Source organism: Centropristis striata, chromosome 17, assembly GCF_030273125.1.
Source record: "Centropristis striata isolate RG_2023a ecotype Rhode Island chromosome 17, C.striata_1.0, whole genome shotgun sequence".
In the NCBI taxonomy this organism is placed as follows: Eukaryota; Metazoa; Chordata; class Actinopteri; order Perciformes; family Serranidae; genus Centropristis; species Centropristis striata.
This window is the reverse complement of record NC_081533.1, coordinates 22,205,026-22,225,054: the sequence shown is the minus strand read 5'-3', so window position 1 is coordinate 22,225,054 and position 20,029 is coordinate 22,205,026. Positions and strand designations below refer to the sequence as shown.

The following is a 20,029-nucleotide window of genomic DNA, read 5'->3' as shown; positions in this document are numbered from 1 at the left end:
AAGCTTGTTTGAAATAAAGATACTTCATTCATTCATAATACAGCTTCATACACTTGTCATGTAAAAAAATGCCCGAAGGACTATGTGCATTATGTATTTTATTTTATTTTACATGGTTGCATATTAAATTGGCGGAGAACTGTAGGACAGCCCGAGTCACACACACGCGCACACACACACACACACACACGCACACATACAGGAGAAGCGGGTTCATTTCAAGTTGAAATTCATGCACATTTTTATTGAACAGTTATATAAAATACTTTTCATAGTTGCAAGTGCATGCCTCATCTGCCAACAGTTTTGAAGTTAAATTACAAAAGCAAGGCTTCATGTCGTGTAGTGAATTACTTGGGCACTTAAGCAGTTCTTAAAAAAGATCGAAGTTATTTTTTTTGTTTCATCTTAAAGTATTGAGCAGTATCAAACCTGTAACTGATATACAAAGCAGAGTTCCAAATAATAATAGTAATAATAATCAAATTACACTTTCTGTGGCACATTTACAAAACAGAACAAAACCGATTTACCTGTTATATGACACAAACAGCTAATCATGCATTTTTGAGTTACACATGTAACCACACACCTCACAAGAATTGTCAAACATGCTTAATTGGACTGTGTGCACTTACAAGCGCAGGTTAAAAATATGATTTCTCATCCATCTTAGATAATTAAATGCTTCAATTACAAAAGAAGTTGAAGGCATAGAGCATCATGGTGTTAATTGAAAGTATGCAGGTATACGTTTCCAGTATATGTTCACAAAGCGCAATATATTTCAAAACAGGCCTCCACAGCCAAGGTATTCAGATTTTCTATTTCCTTTGTTTGATTTTTATAAAACATGCATAGGCAGACACTTTAAGTTTATTGTATTCTTTTTTTACACAATATAGGTTCTCTATTTTTACTTTGTTCGCAATACTTAAAAAGAGAAAAATTAACACTCAATTCCAGCAAGCCACAATAAATCTACCCCCCGCCCCCACCCTTCCAAAAGAGACAAAAAATAAACATATTTGCAAATGATAGATAGGTAAATGTAAATTCCAGTTATGAAACTCAAGAAAATAGGTATTCATTACCGAGTTATTTAGCCATTATACAGAAAAATCAGGTCAAAGCACACACCAAAAGAACCTGAGGTAAGCATAATATGTACAAAACCATAAAACGTTCCATTATTTGGCATTTCGACAACATTGCAACATTCTTTTTAAGACTGCCTAATTAATTTCAGAGCTATTTTATAAGAGTAGCAAAAAAAAAAGTTATCAATAAATAGTCCTTATTTAGTTTGTACACCCTTATATGTTAAAAACATTATCTCATGTTCTGTCCTTTTTTAGTGCTGTATTTTTGTAAACGTACAATAGTTAGTAAGAAGTTACACGACTTTCCGTTTCGGTGTAAATGAGCAAGGGTCTTTCAAGAAATAAAAGAAAATAATTCACCTTTAAGATCTCTCCGTCCCTCTCTTTCTCTCTCTCTGACATACTGTGGTGTGGTGGGCAATCAAGCACAATAAAAGCCCGTCTGTTTAGAAATGTGACCCGGCAATAACTTAGCAGATTTGACTATGAACTAATATTTTGAAGGCATATCCAAAGACTAGAAAGTGAGATGTCCCCCCAGTGTGAGCCATAGATGCCTCCCCCCTCCACAATCCAACACTCCCTCTCCTTTCCACTCCTTCACCCTTTGCCCCTTTTCTGCGGTGGCGGGCCGTGATGAGGCTGGGGGCGGGGCAGCCCCGTCGGCCAAAGGTGGCGCCTGCTGCTGGCCTTCACTGGATGTTGCTGCCGCTGCTGGTGCTTCCCTTGGCGTCCGTGCCGTTGGTCTCCGAGGACAGGGCCTTGTTGAGGGAGTTGAGGCTGGCGTCGGAGGGCAAGGCGTCTCGCCGCGGCGGCATCCTCTCGTTGATGCGATCCAGGCCCTTGGCCTCCTCGAAGCTGGTGATCTTGTGCTGGGGCGAGAAGCCTTTGATGGCTGTTGAGATGCAAGAAAAAGGAAAATGGGAGGGAAATCAGGAGTGGTTTCAGAGCGGGAGAGATTCAATGATTCTAAGGATGGGATCACACTTGCTCACATTCACCCACACATCACCAGATTTGGCTTATGTTTGGTTTGGTTGTGGTTCATGGAATTGTTGTAACAAAAAAAACTTGTTTAACTGAGAAATGACAACATACAGACGCCATCTGTGGAGCTGCTGGCTAATTAAACTGTACATTATGCATGAAAATGAGTCATTGAAGGTCTTGTTAACACTAATCATAACTGCATCATGTTGATCCCTAAAGACCTTACTTCAAAGGAATAGTTTGTCATTTTGGAAAATATGCTTATTTGCTTTCTTGGGTTAAGTTGGATGAGAAGAATTTGCAGCATATATATTGGAAACAAGGAACAAGCTTGTGTGGCTTACAAAATCTGCCTATTAGCTCCTCTTAAGCTGTGTTCAGTTGCTTACGTGAATACATCTGCTTGCAGCTTGTGCCTATTTGCCTTAAAAGCCAATGGAAATACTCCTTGGGCAAGGAAGAGGGGCTTACCTACACACCTTTGCAATGTTGATTTCCACTATTTCCACTATTAATGCCTTGCATCTACTGTGGAAGTTCCAGATATGCCAGAAATGCCTTAAAATCTGGGTTTTAACATTATCGGGAGGTGCACACAGCTTGGTGAATTTCACTGCTTTCTTCAGAATCTGCATTTGGATGACTGCCACTTCCTATGCTTCCTGTGTCTCCCCTTCTAAACAGACTCTATGAAAGGAAATCAATACACATATTTCCCAAAATATCTACCTACTCCTTCAAGTGGACATACGGTATGATGTGACACAAATCTGTACTTTTCATAAAGATGAACTAAATCCTCGACGGTGGATATAATTGTTTGAATATGTCATTTTTTTTTTTTATGAACAACAGCATATATCGTACAGCATATTTACATATACACCATTTAAAATTTTAAGTATAACAGATGAACAACTATAAAAGGCAATAGCTCATTTTTATGAAATGACAACACATTAACACCATTTTTCAGAGTTTCAAAATGATATAACTGCACAGACAAAAGGATCAATAATCCTTCTAAATCTATAAAGGGTACTCCTGGAATCAGGGTCAACAGGTTTTCACTGTGCCGTCAATCCATGCTTTAATCTATATCTATAATAAGACTTCTACAATATATGACCATATTTCTAATGGCCATCTTGTCCTGCTATTTTGTAAGTCTTAAACATTATTTATGGACTAAAATATGGCGAATATTAATGAATATCTTGACTCTGGCACATTCCAGAACACCTGAGGACCCCAAACATCCAGACCACCCCGTCACGTCACAGATTAAAAACAACAAAAGGGAAGAAGGAGAATGATCAAAGAGACAAAAAAAGAACGAGGGGAGGGGAAAAAAACACTAGAGTGGAGCCCACTGAGACATTCACTTCCACAAAATAGAACCACGTCGAGACTGAGCTCACGTACAAAGACACTACAGAGGTACTTGGGGTGCTAACGACTTGTTTAGTCTGCTTGGAGCATGCAGCAATTAAGGGTTCACTGGAGGTTATGAGGGGTGGAGGTCACAATGTGGTTTAGACTGGAGTTAATTAAAACAAGATTCAATCAAACTGAATAATGGAATTAGAAGAAAAACTAGCAGCTGGTTAATGAAAATACCACTGAGATGAATAAAACCAAGCTGATACAAGGGCGTCATAATCGTCAACTCAACTGTGTTTTATTCAATTCAATATTTCTAAGTATTGACATATTACTCCAATACTCAGCTTGATCGAGTTTCACTCTATGGAAACCCATTTCTGCCAGTAAAAGGGAAAAAAAGATAAAAACTTAGCTCTGTTTCGGAAATTAATGACTCACTCTCTAAAAAAAAAAAAGTAACTGAGAATAATAAAAAAACTCAAAATAGGGACTTCATATTGAAATAATGACTTAGTATCTTAAAAACTTTCCCGAAAGACACAAAATACTGAATTTGCCAGTCATTTTGAAAAAGTTTCTCATCTTGAGATACTATGTCATTATTTTGGGATAAATCTGTCATTTTTTTAAATTTTAAGTTTTTTGTTTAGATAAGCAATTATTTTGAGATATTAGGTCAGTATTTCAAGATAATACTTTTTTTTAGATAAGTCATTATTTTGAGATATTAAGTTATTTTCTTTAGATAAGTCATTATTTTTGATATATTAAGTGAGTATTTCGAAATGTTAAAGTTTTATTTTTAGATAAGCCATTATTTTGAGATCAGTTTGTTATTTTTTTGCAATAGTTAGTCATTATTTTTAAATAAGTAAGTGATTATTATAAGATACAAACTCACTCAAGATAAGTAAGTCAATATTTTTGGAACACTCACTATTTTGAGATGAGTAAATTATTATTTTGCCATCCTTTGTCAATATTTCGAAAGAAGTAAGTCATTATTCTGAGATACCAAGTCACTATTTCAAAATAAGTTAGTTATTACTTTGCAGTACTTGATCATTATGTTGAAATACCAAATCATTATTTCGAGAATGTTTCTCATTATAATTAATATTTTTTCCCCTCACGTTGGCAGAAATGAGCTTCCATACGTTTCAGCCTATTGCACCTCCAAAAAGTTGAAATGTTGTTACTTCCACCTTTCATAAAGGCTGGGGGGTTCTTAATGGTAACAACTATGATTGCAAAGAAGATGACCCTTTACTAGAATGAGGTGGGGGGGAATAATTTAAGACGACAAATTGTGGAGCGTAGAGAGGGGCATGATGGGTAGCATAGTTGTGTTGCTGCATAGCACAGGTCAGACACAGGTTATTAGCAGCTCACAGGAAAGAACACGACACAGCAGGGCCACAGAGGATCCACATGAAGAGAGAAGCAGAGAAGTGTCTCGACACTACAATGGACTGTCCTCTATGGGGCTAAAGAGGAAGTACTGGACAATTCCAACGTAAATAGCAGCTGGCAAACTACTATTTAGCTCGCAGTTGAGGTTGTTCTTGCGCCAAAGGCGATGCAAATAAAAATGATTTTGGGGAGAATCCAATTTGGATTCCTAAGCCTCCTCTGGAGCGTTTGTCTCTTCTAATTCAGATTAAAGGGAACTGTAGTATTGTTACATTGCTACAACAGCAACAACAATGCACAACTGCTTCAGTTGTTTCAAAGGGGAAATACCTTTATGAGCTTTCATAGCAAGACTTCACTGTATTGTGTGAGGGCAGAGCAGGAGGTAAACTATGTGTTGTTGTTGTTACCATGTTGAGTGATTTAACTGAAAATGGACTCCTTCTCTCTGTTAAACTTTATATACCTTTAGATAAGAGAAGTGTAACCTTCCACATGACTTTATTAACATATTTTACACAAATCTGCTGATTACTTTGGTGTCTGCTTCAGTGTGACTTTAAGGTTGTGCACTCCTCTGCAAAAAATCAAAAATGTCTAGACAAGATCTACCAAACACTGCATGAGATACTGTGGTGGTACAGCTTGACTGGATACAGTGTGCTGGTCCACCCGATGCTTCTGGTATCTGGTAAAAGCTCAATACAGCGGCCAGGTGACCTGATGATGCCCATTTATTTAACACCTCCCACATTATGTGAGTGTGAATGTGCAGTTCTTCAAGTTCGACCTCTATTCTGAACCTGGATTGTCTGATAATTTCCATGAAAGTTGCATAAGCAGTGATAATTAAACCAGTGTTGTAGCATATTGTCTAGACTAGTAACTATTATATATTATATTATTATAGGTGTAGACTTTTTTCAAGGTATAGCAAAAACACATTGTTAACGATGAATAAGCTGCAGATTTTAGTTAAAAATGACGTCATATATGCTTTGCACTCACTCAAAATGACAGTGCGACTTTGAAATCTGTGCTATGAAATCCATTCCCCTTTAAGACATGTGTGACCACAGGTTTCCTAATTACTTACTTCTTTTTCTCTGTTAATACTATGCCACATTTTGTTAGCCCAAACACCCAACACACTCTATTCAAGCACCAGCGAGATGAATGAAAACCCAGCGGAGCCCCCTGTCTATTGCCATGAAAAGCAACAGAAGAGGGCAGCCAGACCCATTTACCTTCGTCAGCCTCAATAGCTTCAATAGTAGCTGAAGAGAAGAAGAGGGGGGTTGCAAAACGAATGAGAGAAGTGAGCAGAGGAGTTCATTTTGTCCTAGGAACAAGTCAATGAGCAGCAAAGAAAGCCAATGCCGACAACAAAGGTTAACGTCATCTCCACATTTTATGACAAAGGACACATGGATGTTCGCGAAGAAAGAGGAGGAGGAGGGAGAGGAGAGGAGAGGGATGAGCCTTAGCTTTTTGATGAGTTCCAGATCTGTAAAGGGAAGGTGACACATGTTTGTGGCAGCGAACGACCTCATGGAGAGAACAGTGTCTTTGAGGTGCTTTGAGAAGGTCTGACAAACGAGTCAATGAGGTGAATGAATACTGCAGGGACGCACACTGATAGCAAATACAACACGTTAAAGCGGGAAATATATTAGTTCTTTACTATTACGCAAATAAGAGCATACATGGAGAAGGGGGACTTAGGACGGATGGATGACAGGGATACGGTTTAAATGTATGTATGATTGTGAGCTTTATGACTGTTAATGTAAACTGGAAGAGCTGTAGACACATAGAGCAGCATCACTATTGTGTTGTGTGTAACATGAAGCAGCATCTGGAACGGCAGGATTAGCATCTTTTGATATTAAATATCAAAAATGCTGGCTTACTTTTGTGAAGTGCGAGGGTGGGGGGGACCTTTGGCTTTTTAACCACTTACCAATTTCCTTACAACCATCCTTGAACTTATAAATTAACATAAAGTACAGCTGTGTAAATCAGCTTTACACAAAGACAGGGATGGAGGCAGAAGGTGACAGCAAAGCTAAACAGCTATACAGTACTGAAGACTACAGGACATACTACCATGAGGATGAAAATAAATTACAGAACAGCACGGGACTGTAAACGGAATGGTTGATGGAGTCAACATTACAGTAGAAGCACACTGGCGTCTGCTTAAAGGAGGGGAGCAATGTGATTCTACCAATGTTGCAACAGGAATCTCTGAACATCACTCTACCTTCACTGGGGTTCTCTTTAGTGTCAGCTGCTTCCAAACAAAAACTCTTCAACTCCCATAAGCATATATGTTAATCCAAAGGACCACCACTGTTAATGCAGGTCGTCAGCAGAAACACAATTATAAGGTGCCAGTGTGTTAAGTGGTTTCAAACCCCTTATTGAACTCTAAAACACAGTTAGTGTTGGGCTAAACGACTCATCGGATATACTCCAGGCTATGAAAGTGGAGTTAGTGTGTAGAGCCATAGCGTGTTTATTACTTAATGAACCACTGAATGTAAAAGTAGCTCTGTCTTTTCAGCCTAAATCTGTTGGGCTGACATAGAGGAGAGAATCCCATCCTCCCTAATTGAGATATACAGAATTGCCAACTTTGTCCAGATGTTATTTCATTCTAATTTGGTCATTTCTCCTCCCACAGGAGGTCACTTTAAACTCAAATAAAAACTCACAATGCAATTTCAAACAAGCCCAGTTCTTTGATCTTTCAAAATCCTGTGGATATCATATGTTAAAGCTCAAACTGAATGCTATTTTCCTTTTAAGCTGGGATATGCAGTTTTCTGGCAGGCAAAAGGCAACAGAAATGTCAGAATTTGACACTGAATCTGGCTTTCACCATCTGACATGGACACGGACATGTACGCATATCTGCATTTGTAGAAGGGCCAATAGGGCCGCTCTCTCGCTTACTCATTTTTCCACCAAGGCAGTTAAAGGTCCGGTTCAGATCCAGCGCTTAATCTTGAACCAGTTCCTCACGTTTTGACAGCCAAAGAACCGGCTCTCAGCCAGGAAAACTACTTCCAGAGTGGCACCAACTCTTTGCTGGTCTTGAACCATAAACCACTTATATCAGGGGCTTGGACTGGGAGTATCCAGACCAACATCACCAACTAAAGAGAGGATGTAGTCTGCAGTTGTGGAGCGGAGACGTATACAGTGACGTAATGACGCCATGTAATGATGAATGAAGAACTTGGTTCCTGTTGGTTGAATGGTGTATCTGACATAACCCGTGTCTCCTAAGTCTTTCTAAAACCTGAAAAAACGGAGTCAATTGGAGGTGCAGAAGTCTACTTTTCTCTGCAATCACTTGAATTAAAAGAAAGGTTGCTGTAAGGTTATTATGGAATTTTGACCTAATGACAGACACAAAAAACTGCCTAGCCCAGCTTTAAAGAGAAACCATGGAACTTCTGTGATAAAAAAATGACACATTATTTTATATTGGAAATAAAAAGGTAAATTTTACAAGTGATAAAACGTTCTTCGCGATTTTGCTGCTATAGCCTTTCTTCCAGTGGCTAATGTCAGCAAACACTTGTGATTTCAGCGTATGCTGGCGTAAACTCGACTTTGAAACTGAGTGCAACATACTCCAGTGTCCCACATACACATGCTTTAAAGTAAAGAGTAACCTATTCTTATTAAGATATAAATATTTTTAAAATATAAATCTATTGCTTTGTATGATATTTCCGTGTGCAACATAACATTGTATGTACTTCGGGAAGTGCTAGCTGATGTGTGAGAACCTGTGAGAGGAGAGGGAAGTTGTCTGGATTTCTGCTTTATTTTGTAAAGGAAAGGCAGACAGCAGCTATCCCCCTTTCATTCACAGTTGCTTGTGTCAATTCCAATTCATCCTTTGAATCACAGAGAGTCCCGCGTCTATCCCAACAGAGCACTGCTGAGATCCACAACTAGCACTCAAATTTGGACAATAAAGTCACCGTTTCTGTCGATTAAATTTGAAGTATCTGTAAAGGTGTTTCCAGAAAGCCTTTACTTCCTTTGCTGCAACAGTTTGTCAAACTCATTTAGGGAGGGTTTGGAATTCAACATAAGAGGGTGGACTGAACTCTAAACTTGGCTCACAAAAAAGAAAAAAAATAACACAACAGAATACTTGCACAACCGATTATACCTGCAGTTTCTAGAAAGAAAGGAGAAAGAAAAAGATACAGGTAATATTTGAGATAAAACCAGTGGAATACAGAAAGAGACGGGGAGACAGGGTATAAATGCGAGACATCGGGAGGGAGACACATTAGAGGAGACAAAGGGACAAAGAAAATCTGCTGACTGTAACTGTCATTGTTGGGGAAGAGGGGGCTATCCATAAGAAATATAACTTGATATTCTAAAAAAAGACAACACCGAACTGCATTAAAGTTGAAAAAAAGCTACAGAGACCAACTGTTATTGCTTAGACGTATTTAACTAAAACATGCAGTATAGAAAAGGATACTAAGTGACGCTGCCAGAAACATTTAAATACCCTGACAGTGTTATTCTGAGGCAGCAATTTCAAATTCCTGAACCATCACTGAGGGTAAAGGGAAGGAGTCTTTATATATAGTATTCCCTAAATACTGAGCTAGCACTTTATCCAGGGTATTGCTGCGTGAGGGGAATTTATGTGTGTGTGTGAGAATCCGTTCTGGGGGCCAAAGCTGGGGGTCTCGGGGTACTTGGTGACAGTCTTACCATTCTGCAGCTTTTCTTTGCCGCCGGACAGCACTCCGCTTGGTAGCATGCCTGTCGGGGTCAGTCCCTTCAGCGTCAGCACGCTCTCACTCTCCTCTCTGAAGTATCAATGCACACAAATATACACATTATTTACTACCGCAGGATCATTTTACTGTGAACAAATGTTATTGTGTTTTGGAAAATCTCAAATATCAACTGAATAACTAATTTAACCCACCGGCAGGTTTGAAAGTCAAGTTAACGTTCAATTCTTAAATTTCTGATAGTCCTTGAATAATTCATGTGTGATGAACATGGAAAAGCAACCAAAAACCCTAAAATTAAGCTTCAAATTGAGAAATTTGAATAAAATCACTTTATTCTACAGGTCTTTTAAAAAAAGTTGCCAAAAATAAACCATTCGCACCGATCAGATCCTGTAAAAAAAAAACCCCTCAGCTAAAATGTAAAGCTTGTGTTGTGTATATTAATTTAATTTAATTTCCAATTTTGTAAAATAAATTATGAAATAGTTATCTTTTTTTTTTAATGATTTATACGTTACATTTTTGATGTTTGACCTCCTACTTCTAGCCATGATTGATCTTTTTACATAGAGGTGCAGGAGCTATTGCCATGAAAGAAAAGGCCACATGTAATGTTTTTTTTTCTTTTTCATACCACTTGGGGGCAGTGGAACAAGCTGAAGACACAACATTGGCATACAATCATCTGACAAAGTTTATGTTGCATTTATTTAAAGTCTATAAAGTTTGGTCTCCACCAACATCTGAAGGAAATGTGTGTCTCTTTAGCAGCTAAATGTTAGTTGATCATTTTGTCTGTTGTTTGGTGCTGGGCAGGTTGTTTTCAGTGAGTTGGGTGGTTATTCTTTGTGGTTCCATTCTAATCAATCACACCTTTCACATTCCACATAATCATTAAACCTGTTATTAAAACTATATTTATAAGTACATCTTTAAATGTACCAGAACAATCTTAAATAGCTAGCAATGTTAAAATACACAGAATGGGCGTCTTTTTTTTTCATGTTTGCATACCTGAGCACAGAAAATACCCTGGCCATCTTGCCAATGGCACGGATCTTGTTGCGGATGACCTCCTTACGGGCGGAAGCTGTGGCACCTGGAGGGGTCAGATGTCAGACACAGTCATACAAACTGTGAGTCATGCATACTAAACCATGTCCTGCGGAAGTTTATTATAGACTTTATTGTCCGTGTCGTGTCTGTCCCAAAACATTTAGTAGATGTGCTAAGACAGAGCAAGTGTTTTGGACTATTAGTTTTATCCAGAAGTGCATCAGACGAACACGATGCAAACACAGTGTGGTTATTGAAGTCTGAAGTTCAGCTTGTATGAAATACTTTGAATCCATCGACACATCGCTGCTGAGTAACGGTCAGCATTCAGAGCACTCATGCTGCCTGTCTGTATTGTTCCACTAGTGGTGTTCAACTGAAGCCCCGTTAACTCCTACATACTATTTTCCCCAGGTAGCACTTAAACCATGTTACATCATCCGTAAACGTCCTGTCCTTGTCCAAACATGTCTTTTCAGCACGTTCGATGAGCACATTCGATATGAATTTTCCTGTGCTGTGTTTTGGTTGCGGAGACTCAAACAGGAATTTTCCTGGACTGGAAAACAAAACTTTGTTTAAAGAGACCTTTTTGCAGAATAACAGCCCCAGGGAGCCAGCTTGGAAAATGCATGAAGTATGAAGGATAGAAATGAAGCTGATGTGTGGTGAAAGGCTGGGTAAGGGAAAGAGCTGACAGTCTTGTGTCTTGTTTAAAACTCTACCTCAGCACATACATTACAATAGGTAATGACCTTCCTTCCCAGAAATATTTTTTTTCATGTGTCAGATTTGGTCTTAGACTGAATGTCGCTGTAACCTTACTGACGCATCAACAGAAAGAGATTTGTGTTAGAAGGTGCTTTAAACAGTGCAGTTAGTTGACAGATTTGAAAAGCAAAGAGCAAGCACTGGACAAAAGTCTATCTACCTCTGCACACACCACTACGGCTAATGTTTGTACCTTTTTTGGGGGGATATATTAGCTGTCCTTCTCATGAAACACCCCCAGAAGAGAAGACAAAAGAAAGGACAGAGATATCAATGGATGGCTGTAGAATGAAAGGAGGAGGTGGCGGAGAGGGGGCAGACGGCAAAATAAGAAGCAAAGAAAGAACAAGGAGTGTGACAGAAAAGAGTAGCCTTGAACACAAAACTCTGGAAAACATAGAAAAGAGAAATTAGATGAGGTCAACCAAGGCAGTGACAACACCACAGCATGAGAAAGAGTAAGGAGAATGCAAAAGGAATATCAATACAATGGCAACTGGAAACCATGGAAATAATCGCCGATAAAGAGCAGGGCAACAAATGGATTACACAGGCACAGAAAACGAAAGAATGAGTGAGAAAAAGACAACAGAAAGAACAATCCAAGTATGAACAAAGTAAAACTAATCAACATACATGAGAATGGAAATGGCTGCAAAACAAGCTTAAGAGAAACCAGAAAAGTGAAAGTGAAGGCAAAGACGTGAAAATAAAGTGGATCAACTAAAAGCATGGAGTGAATGAGTTGATGAAAAATGATGAGATGTTACAGAAGGACTGTACGTTGTGTGAGTTCTGCCACTTTCCAAATCAATAAAAATGTGAATAAAATGTGTTTTCAAAATTAAAATTTAATCTGAAATCAAATGTCATTTCCAATAGATGTTATCACAATGATTGACAACGAGTGCAACTTCTTACAAAATGAGTCCTTTCTTCAATTTTTGTTTTATTTCACTGAAATTTTATTTTGAAAAACCTGAAATCCAAATAAGCAAATAATTTTTTTTTTTTCTAAACTAATTCACATATGATATAATACGTGAATTCATAACATATTATTAAAATTTAGAAGAAATTATATAATATATAATATTAAATATTATTATATATTATATAAAACCCTGAAGTGTAAAACTTAAATAAAAACAGAATCAAATTCAGAATGTAAGTGTATTTATTTACAAAAAAAGAAGTGTTCCTATTGAAACATTAAATATATTTGTGACTTCTGAATACATACAAAATTAATTAATATTTATTTTTATTTAAACTGCGTCTAAACTTTTTTGAATTCTGGGTTGTACATATATGGACCCTAATGTTTGGTCCTTTTAAATGCTTAATATTTATATTCTCAGAATATTCATTAGCCAATCATATAAACTTAATTTCAATCAACTAGAGGAACAGGTAGATTGAATGTGTTAGTTTTAAAATATGCTTGAAACCTGTTTATATCCTTACACTCCGGCCCTGGGTGCTCCTACAGAGTTAAACTGTGTGCATCAGTAAACACAAAGACAGAGTGAGAGAGGGAGGAGGAGGAGGAGGAGTGGGAAGGACTGGTGAGATCATTTCCTGTTTGGCAGTAAAGGGTGGTGCAGGCAGAGGGAAATTGGTCATCTTATTGTAGATAAGCTTGGACCCAGGATCAAACAGATGACTCGAACTTGCTGCTATTATATGATGATAAAAGCATGAATACTGTCTGACTAACCGTGCTGTTAAACCTACGAGGTCATGCACTACAACAAAATACCTCCAACCACTGTATTGATGGCTTTTCAACATTTGTAAGGCCTAAAAAGTCAATTTTTCTCTTCAGAATTACCCTGGGTATCGAAAGGAAAGGTTTCCAAGCTGCAGAGGGCCATGCAACAATAGTTTATTGATTTGACTGTGTCATGTGGAGAACAGTTTCTGGATTGTCACTGTGTTGGTGAATATAATACATTAAATTTAAATTTAAATTAAATTTATAGCGCTTTAAAGGTACTCAAAGAAGCTTAACATGACAGGAAATTAGACACACACAAACACAAAATACAGAAGAAAACAACTAAACAGAGATGAGAGATTATGAGTTCAGGTATTGTAAGCTAAAATATGTTGGAGAATGTGTTAAAAAATAAATATATTTAAACTGAACGTGGTGAAAGAAGGGCAGAGCAGTCATGGCATGTGCAAAAACACAAGGAATGTATGTGTGTGAGGCGGTTATTAGCAGACAGCTCCCTCTAGTGGAGCTGAGGAAAACTGTAGTGAAAAATGTTTCCGTCCGTCTGCTGTGCTTACCGTCCAGCTCCTCGTCAGTTGTCAGCTCATCGTTGGAGCAGATGCTTAATACGTTCACAAGCATCTCAGTCACTGTAAAGACATCAGACAAATAGATTTTATAAAATGGCACAGATATTTTTTAAACACACCCACCTCATCTTTAAATCTGTGCATGTGTACCACCTGGTCAGTGTGTCTGGGGAATGTGTGCACCCTCAATAAGTCACGCGGTGCTTGTTAGACGGACAAACATGAACCCTAGTGACCCCTCCACACACACCCAGTGAGCAGTGTCCATCAGTGACCTTGCAACAAAGCTAGGAATGGCCCTGTAAAGAAGGGTCACACCCAAAATAGGCTCTTTAAAGTGAGTGCATCAGTCATAGTTATGTGTGATTCACTGACACAGATGTGTCACAGTCATCACAGCGGGTCGCCCTAAAAACCAAATGCCTGGAACAATCTTTAAAGCAGGGAGAGAATGCAAACCTCTGCTCATATTAAGGCCATTTAGAACTTTCACTGACTTGCTTTTGCTGATTTAACTTTGCATGTTTTTGGCTCATAAATCTTGTGGTGTCATTATGGTATTTATGAGCTATAATTGACTATACTTCACTGAGTGCGCTACATTACTTGAGGCAGGCCCATTTTCATTACCGAGTCAGGGAACAATGTTCGCTGCAACTCAATGGTGCAAACAGCATTTGGTAAAACTGCTTGTACTCAGTGTTCTCATTTGATGTATATTACGTGCTCACTGTATGCGCTCACCCTTCTCCCCGACGAAGGGCAGGGACCAGGTGAAAACGTCCATGAAGTTGGGCAGCCAGTAAGGGTGAGGTGAGCAGTTGAACTGTCGGATGTTCATCACGTTGTTCTCGTACTTCAGTACTGCCGCTGGGGAGGGGGAGGAAAAATGAGAAGGTGGGTTTAAGAAATATGTAAGGTGAGATATAATGAAATTCAGCTTTTTTTTAGATCCCTGGAAACACAAGATGAGTTATAGTTGAGAAAGAAATTATACTTTGCGAGACATTTCAGACTAGTGAGATGAAAAATGATTTATGATTCTCTTTAAAACAGCAGAGAGTGCTATCTACTTTTAACTTTTGACCCAACCTATTAGCTGCACACAGCCACAGGTGAAAATTCCGACATTTACCGCCCTGTTTCAAATTGGAGAAGTGGCAGCATTTTGGTTTCCTTATTAAGAGAGAGCCACTTCTGACGGTCACCCATTAAGTTGGAATAATTTTATTTGCAGACACAACCCTATATATATATATACTACCGTCAGAAGTGGCTCTCTGTTAATAAGGAAACCAAAATGCTGCCACTTCTCCAATTTGAAACAGGGCGGTAACTCCTAAATGTGGGAATTTTCACCTGGACACGCACAAAAAATAATAATAACAATAATTATTATTACTATCATAATCATTGGCTACATTAAACCTACTTAAAAACTTAATTACTAAAATTAAATAAATATATACCTAATAAAGCTCTAATAAAAGCCAGAATAAAAAAACAAGACAATAATAAATAGATAAAACTCAATTAAACAAGACTAAACAAAAGACAAACAGTGTGATCTCAGGGTCTGTCTTAAAATATAGATATCCTGATGTATTTAAAAAATTAACAAATAAATTATAAGGTAAGAGCCTTAGTTTGTTTATTTGAAGATGTTTTAAAGTTAAGTGATTTTTTTGTTATTTAAGACAAAAGACATTTACAAAAAATATGAAAATGTGTATGGTTTTGCACAGATCATACACTACTTTAGTTTAGAAAAGAAAAAGATAAATTAGAAAATCATAACATTGAACCCAGTGTTATGAATTGTATTGAATTGTGATTTGAGTGTATGGTTTGTGTGTGTGTCTGTTAACATCCACGTGTTCCATGGCAGCGACCTTAAGGAGTAAACTTCTCCATTCCCTGTCTGAAACTTCTGACATCTCTCTTTCTTCCTCTAAAGTCTTACAGCTGCAGTCTGGAATCAATACTTGAGTCCATACTTCAACAACCAAGAGAAAGCATCAGATCTGATTAGAGTCCAGGTCCATTACCAGCCTCCATCCTGTTCCCAACCACCACTTAGAAATACTATGTGGTCTCAGCAGCTTCACATACCGAGGTACATATCCCTCTGTTATTAGCCCGGAGAGAGTTACCCACAAAGTACTCTAAAGTAGCAGGAAACATCACCATCCGAGGAGCCAACAGGATGCACATTAAACGGAAATATCTAAAGAACAAATATAATATTATATTAAGAATAAAAGGAGGACTAAGATATTCCTCACTTGCAAATAAATTATTTTCTTTGATAAACTGGCATTTTGTTTCTTTTTGTGGTTTGTTAAGTCATTCGCAGACTTCTGCTTTGAATGTAAAGTAGAACAATGCTACATTAATAAACACTTATGAGTTTTAATGTGAATGTTTTTGGCTGGTTTTGTTGTTTACCTTTTCTGGTTAATTATTCATCAGCTGCAGGTGCTGCATGACTAAAAAACACTTTTTACAGAGCTCCCCTTGGCTCAAAAACAATCACAAAAAGTGTCCAAAATGCTGTCATCAACACCAAAACTGAAGTGAAGCCTGGATGCAAGTCAACAATTTGTCAGACGCTGTCAGTCAGCCTCTGGGTGAGGAGACTGAATAAAAAGGATCCGGCAGGAAACCTATACGGAGACATTTTAAGGGTGATGTATTAACATCGGCATTTGTCAACCTCTCACTCTGAAAGAAGGACTCATATATATGCTGAACTGAAAACGGAGATGTGTAAATTGAGGCTGTTTAATGCACAAGCATCAAAATGAAGCTAACCAGAGTTTAGGAAAAAGAGAGAAAAAAAAATCAATCCCCGTTTTCCCCGCTCTGGATGATTTCCTCTGTGTATTGATTACCGCCTCTAGTTGGTGAAGCAGGTCTGTCAGTCACAGGATTGGATACATGAATAACATCACAGAAACACATGGCTCAGCATTTGGGCCTTTAAGGCTGAGCACTTTTCATTAGTTTACACTAAACCATAAATTTCTGTTGAAGAGGGGAGCGGGGAGCAGGGAGACAGGAAGCTAAGCTAATTACTGCAACAGCAATGGACCTTATAATGATCATTTTCAATGCAATCGGACAAAAAACCGTGCTGACTGCTCCTCTCCTGCTTATGCCATCATCACCATCATCAAATGCTATGTATAATATATCAAAATCTATGCACTGCAAAATTTTAAGAATTTAAATGACTATGTTTATGCTTAAAGGAAGTAGTTCAATAAATCAATAGTTGCACTTAATTGCTTTCTGCTGACTAAGATGAAAACATCAATCTTTTAATCTAATTCTGAGTAAGAAAGCCAGTAATTGGAATAGAAGGAATTTGGAACTATTCATTTAAAGTTTTGAGAGAGAGAGATTTAGGACAAATTGTGTTAAAAAGATTTCTTTGTTTTTCAAAATCTATTAAAATTTTAATTAAACCTCTTTTTTCTTTTTTAAATTAGATAATTATTTTAGATTTCTGAGCTAGAGTATAATCTGTGCAATACAAGGCATATTTCTTTTTTTTTGTTGTAAAAGTTAAACTAAAATATCCAGTCTGAAATAACTACAAACCCAAACCAAATTGTAAAACAAATCCCAAAGAAAATCTCTTAAGAACAAATTAAGGCTTGGCCTGTGTTCCTACTTTATACTTTACATGTTATTTTTTAAGGGAATTAGCATATCTACATTTTCAGGCAGAACCTGAGATCTCTGAACTTTCACAAAGCACACTGTTCATGTTGTCTGTTATTTTCTTACCCATTTAATTTTCCATTTAATTGTCCTGCATTCTAACTGCATGCTCGGCTATGATGTGGCTGCCAGAGGTGGCTACATCGACTCCGTTAAAAGATGAAGCCAAAATGCTGGCCACAGGTCTGATTTTAACAGGATGATTCACTGTGCATCTACCATGTTTATGTACCTTGATACATGACGTGAGTGACGTAAATCGTCAAACAATTGAAGTCAAAAGTATACAGTGCTATCTGCTGTTCAAAAGTAGTATAACAATTCATTTTTCATTTCGCCAATTTCATTCATCACATAATTTCTCATGTTACATCCCTATGCTACAAACCTAAAAAAACTTACACATAGTGGCTTTAAATTATTCAAGCTAGATTAGGTAAATAATTCAAGGTTATAAAAATCATAATATATTAATCATGCAACAGTGGGGACTCTAGCAGGTGTGGTTAGGTTGGCGCTCACATTGAGGGTGTAAAAAAAACCCCCAATAAACTGTGTGTTCTGTGATTACGTTCAGCCTGGTGGCAGGATGCATATCAAGTATTTGTGTGGCAGTCAGTATATCAGTTTATTTTACTAAATTACTTATCATAATCACATGGGCTCTGTGCCCTGCTGACATAGAAACCACCTCCCAAACACTGACCACAGCACGGCCCGTGTGACCTCACCCATGATTAAGGCACGGTGTGAACTTGGGTGCTGAGGAAAACATGAGAGCCACCCAATATAAATATATCCCTGCTGTATATAGAAGCCCCAGCCTCTTACATACACAAGGCCAGTCTGGTGGCCCAGATCAGAGGAAAGCGGACACCGTGGCTGGGTCACCATGGGGGACTTTCCTGCCTTGGCCTTTATTCCGGTCGGGAATAGCAAGTCATCAAACCTGGCATCCCAAGCAGCTATAACCTCGGTCGCAACACAAATGGGGTCAGAAAACATTCAGCTAGACTGGGGTTTGCCTGAGTGTGTGTGTGTGTGTGTGTGTGTGTGTGTGTGTGTGTGTGTGGAATCAATGAGGCATGATAATGCATATAGTGCAGTAACTATGCAATCAAAGTGGTCCCTTAAGTATTGCAAAGCATTACTTTCCACTGCCGTCACCTCTTTATCCAAGGCTGCACAAATGCACACACACACCTCCTCCAACACAAACAGAAAACTCTCCAGCAGGGGAACATCCATATACCGGATAATTATCGTACCATCATTATCAATATCAGCAAAACACTACTACCGAGTCCAATAAGAAAAGCATTGTATTACCCTGACACATTCCAGTCAGACGGGGATGTGGGTGTTTATGCTTGTGCGTGCATGAAAGCAGTCGCACGCGTGGGCAGGACTTGCATAAACATCACATACTGCATAAACATGGTCGAGGCACTTGATTGAATGCAGCCATGGAAGCCCGGAGGGAAAAAGGCAGAGCGGGGGAGAAGGTCAGCTCCCCTGCCGTCCCTCCTTCAAATCGGATTCCCTTTAAAGGAACAGACACACCCAACAACCTCCCCGTGCAACACAAACATGTTCAATAAGCTCCGGGTGCCAGCAGGTCAAGGTCTTCTGTCTTTTTTTGGTTATTGCATTAAACATGCAGATAAGGGCAACAGGAGCAGCACTTTTCTGCCCCCTTATTATCAGAACATGCTTTACTACAAAAGCACAATTATATGCAAAGTTATCTGTCATACAGCAGGAGGGCACTGCCTCTGTGGTGACCAGCTGTGTGTCTAACACTGCATGACAGCCACTAGATGTCTCTGCTGCTCTGGCGCTGGTTTGCAGGGTAGCTGAGGCCAAGCCTGCTGCCACGGTAACACATATATTGCAAGGCGACGCCCGCTCATTAATTATTCATAAGGGAGTGCCTTGAGTCGGTTTCCCCAGTAACGAGGACTGTTAAATCTGCTTTGAGATGAGGGGGAGATTCCCACTGTCCTGCCCGGACGCTTACTGCTGACTGCATATCTGTCTCTAAGGCATCTTGTATCAAGTTCCACTGGATTAGTATTCCAGGCCAACCGCTCAGACCCTTCTTGGTCCATTACATTCAGTGCTCTACTTCCATTTGATGTCAGACATTGGGATGGTAGGGACTGGATGTAGCCCATGTACAGCTGAACAATGCATGAATGGTTTCTAATTCATTTTCAGTTAATAAATCAATGAGACCATGTGCAGCAGCAAAGAAAACCGAAGCCCACATTTACCCACAAGGATAGAGTAGGGACAAAATACCTTGTCTTGTATGATAAGTGACGACCTGTCAACAGGTAGGTTTGGGTTTTAAACGATTTTTCTTTGAAAGAAATAACCTTAATAAAATAATGTTAGTTTGTCAGCTATTTTTTGTTAGTTTTTCATCATATTTACTAGGCTTACCCTTCTGTTCTTTAGTCAAGACTCAGCTGACCT

At 38.6% G+C, this 20,029-nt stretch overlaps 1 protein-coding gene across 3 annotated transcripts in view; it reads right to left on the bottom strand.

Annotated features, from left to right (window-relative positions):
* Positions 1-216: 216 nt before the first annotated feature.
* The window catches only part of LOC131989117 (protein phosphatase 3 catalytic subunit alpha), a 74,643-nt gene continuing 54,830 nt past the window's right edge, over positions 217-20,029 (bottom strand). Inside the window, exons 9-14 of one of the 3 annotated variants that reach the window (XM_059354290.1) lie at positions 14,564-14,689; positions 13,808-13,879; positions 10,697-10,781; positions 9,654-9,751; positions 6,140-6,169; positions 217-1,998 (exon numbers count right to left, since the gene is read on the bottom strand). In XM_059354290.1, coding sequence (XP_059210273.1) covers positions 1,796-1,998; positions 6,140-6,169; positions 9,654-9,751; positions 10,697-10,781; positions 13,808-13,879; positions 14,564-14,689 — 614 coding nt within the window. In that variant the 3' untranslated portion in view covers positions 217-1,795. Of the gene's footprint in view, positions 1,999-6,139; positions 6,170-6,318; positions 9,100-9,653; positions 9,752-10,696; positions 10,782-13,807; positions 13,880-14,563; positions 14,690-20,029 lie in introns of those variants that run through there. The other 2 variants (XM_059354291.1, XM_059354292.1) reach the window with 2 other exon arrangements.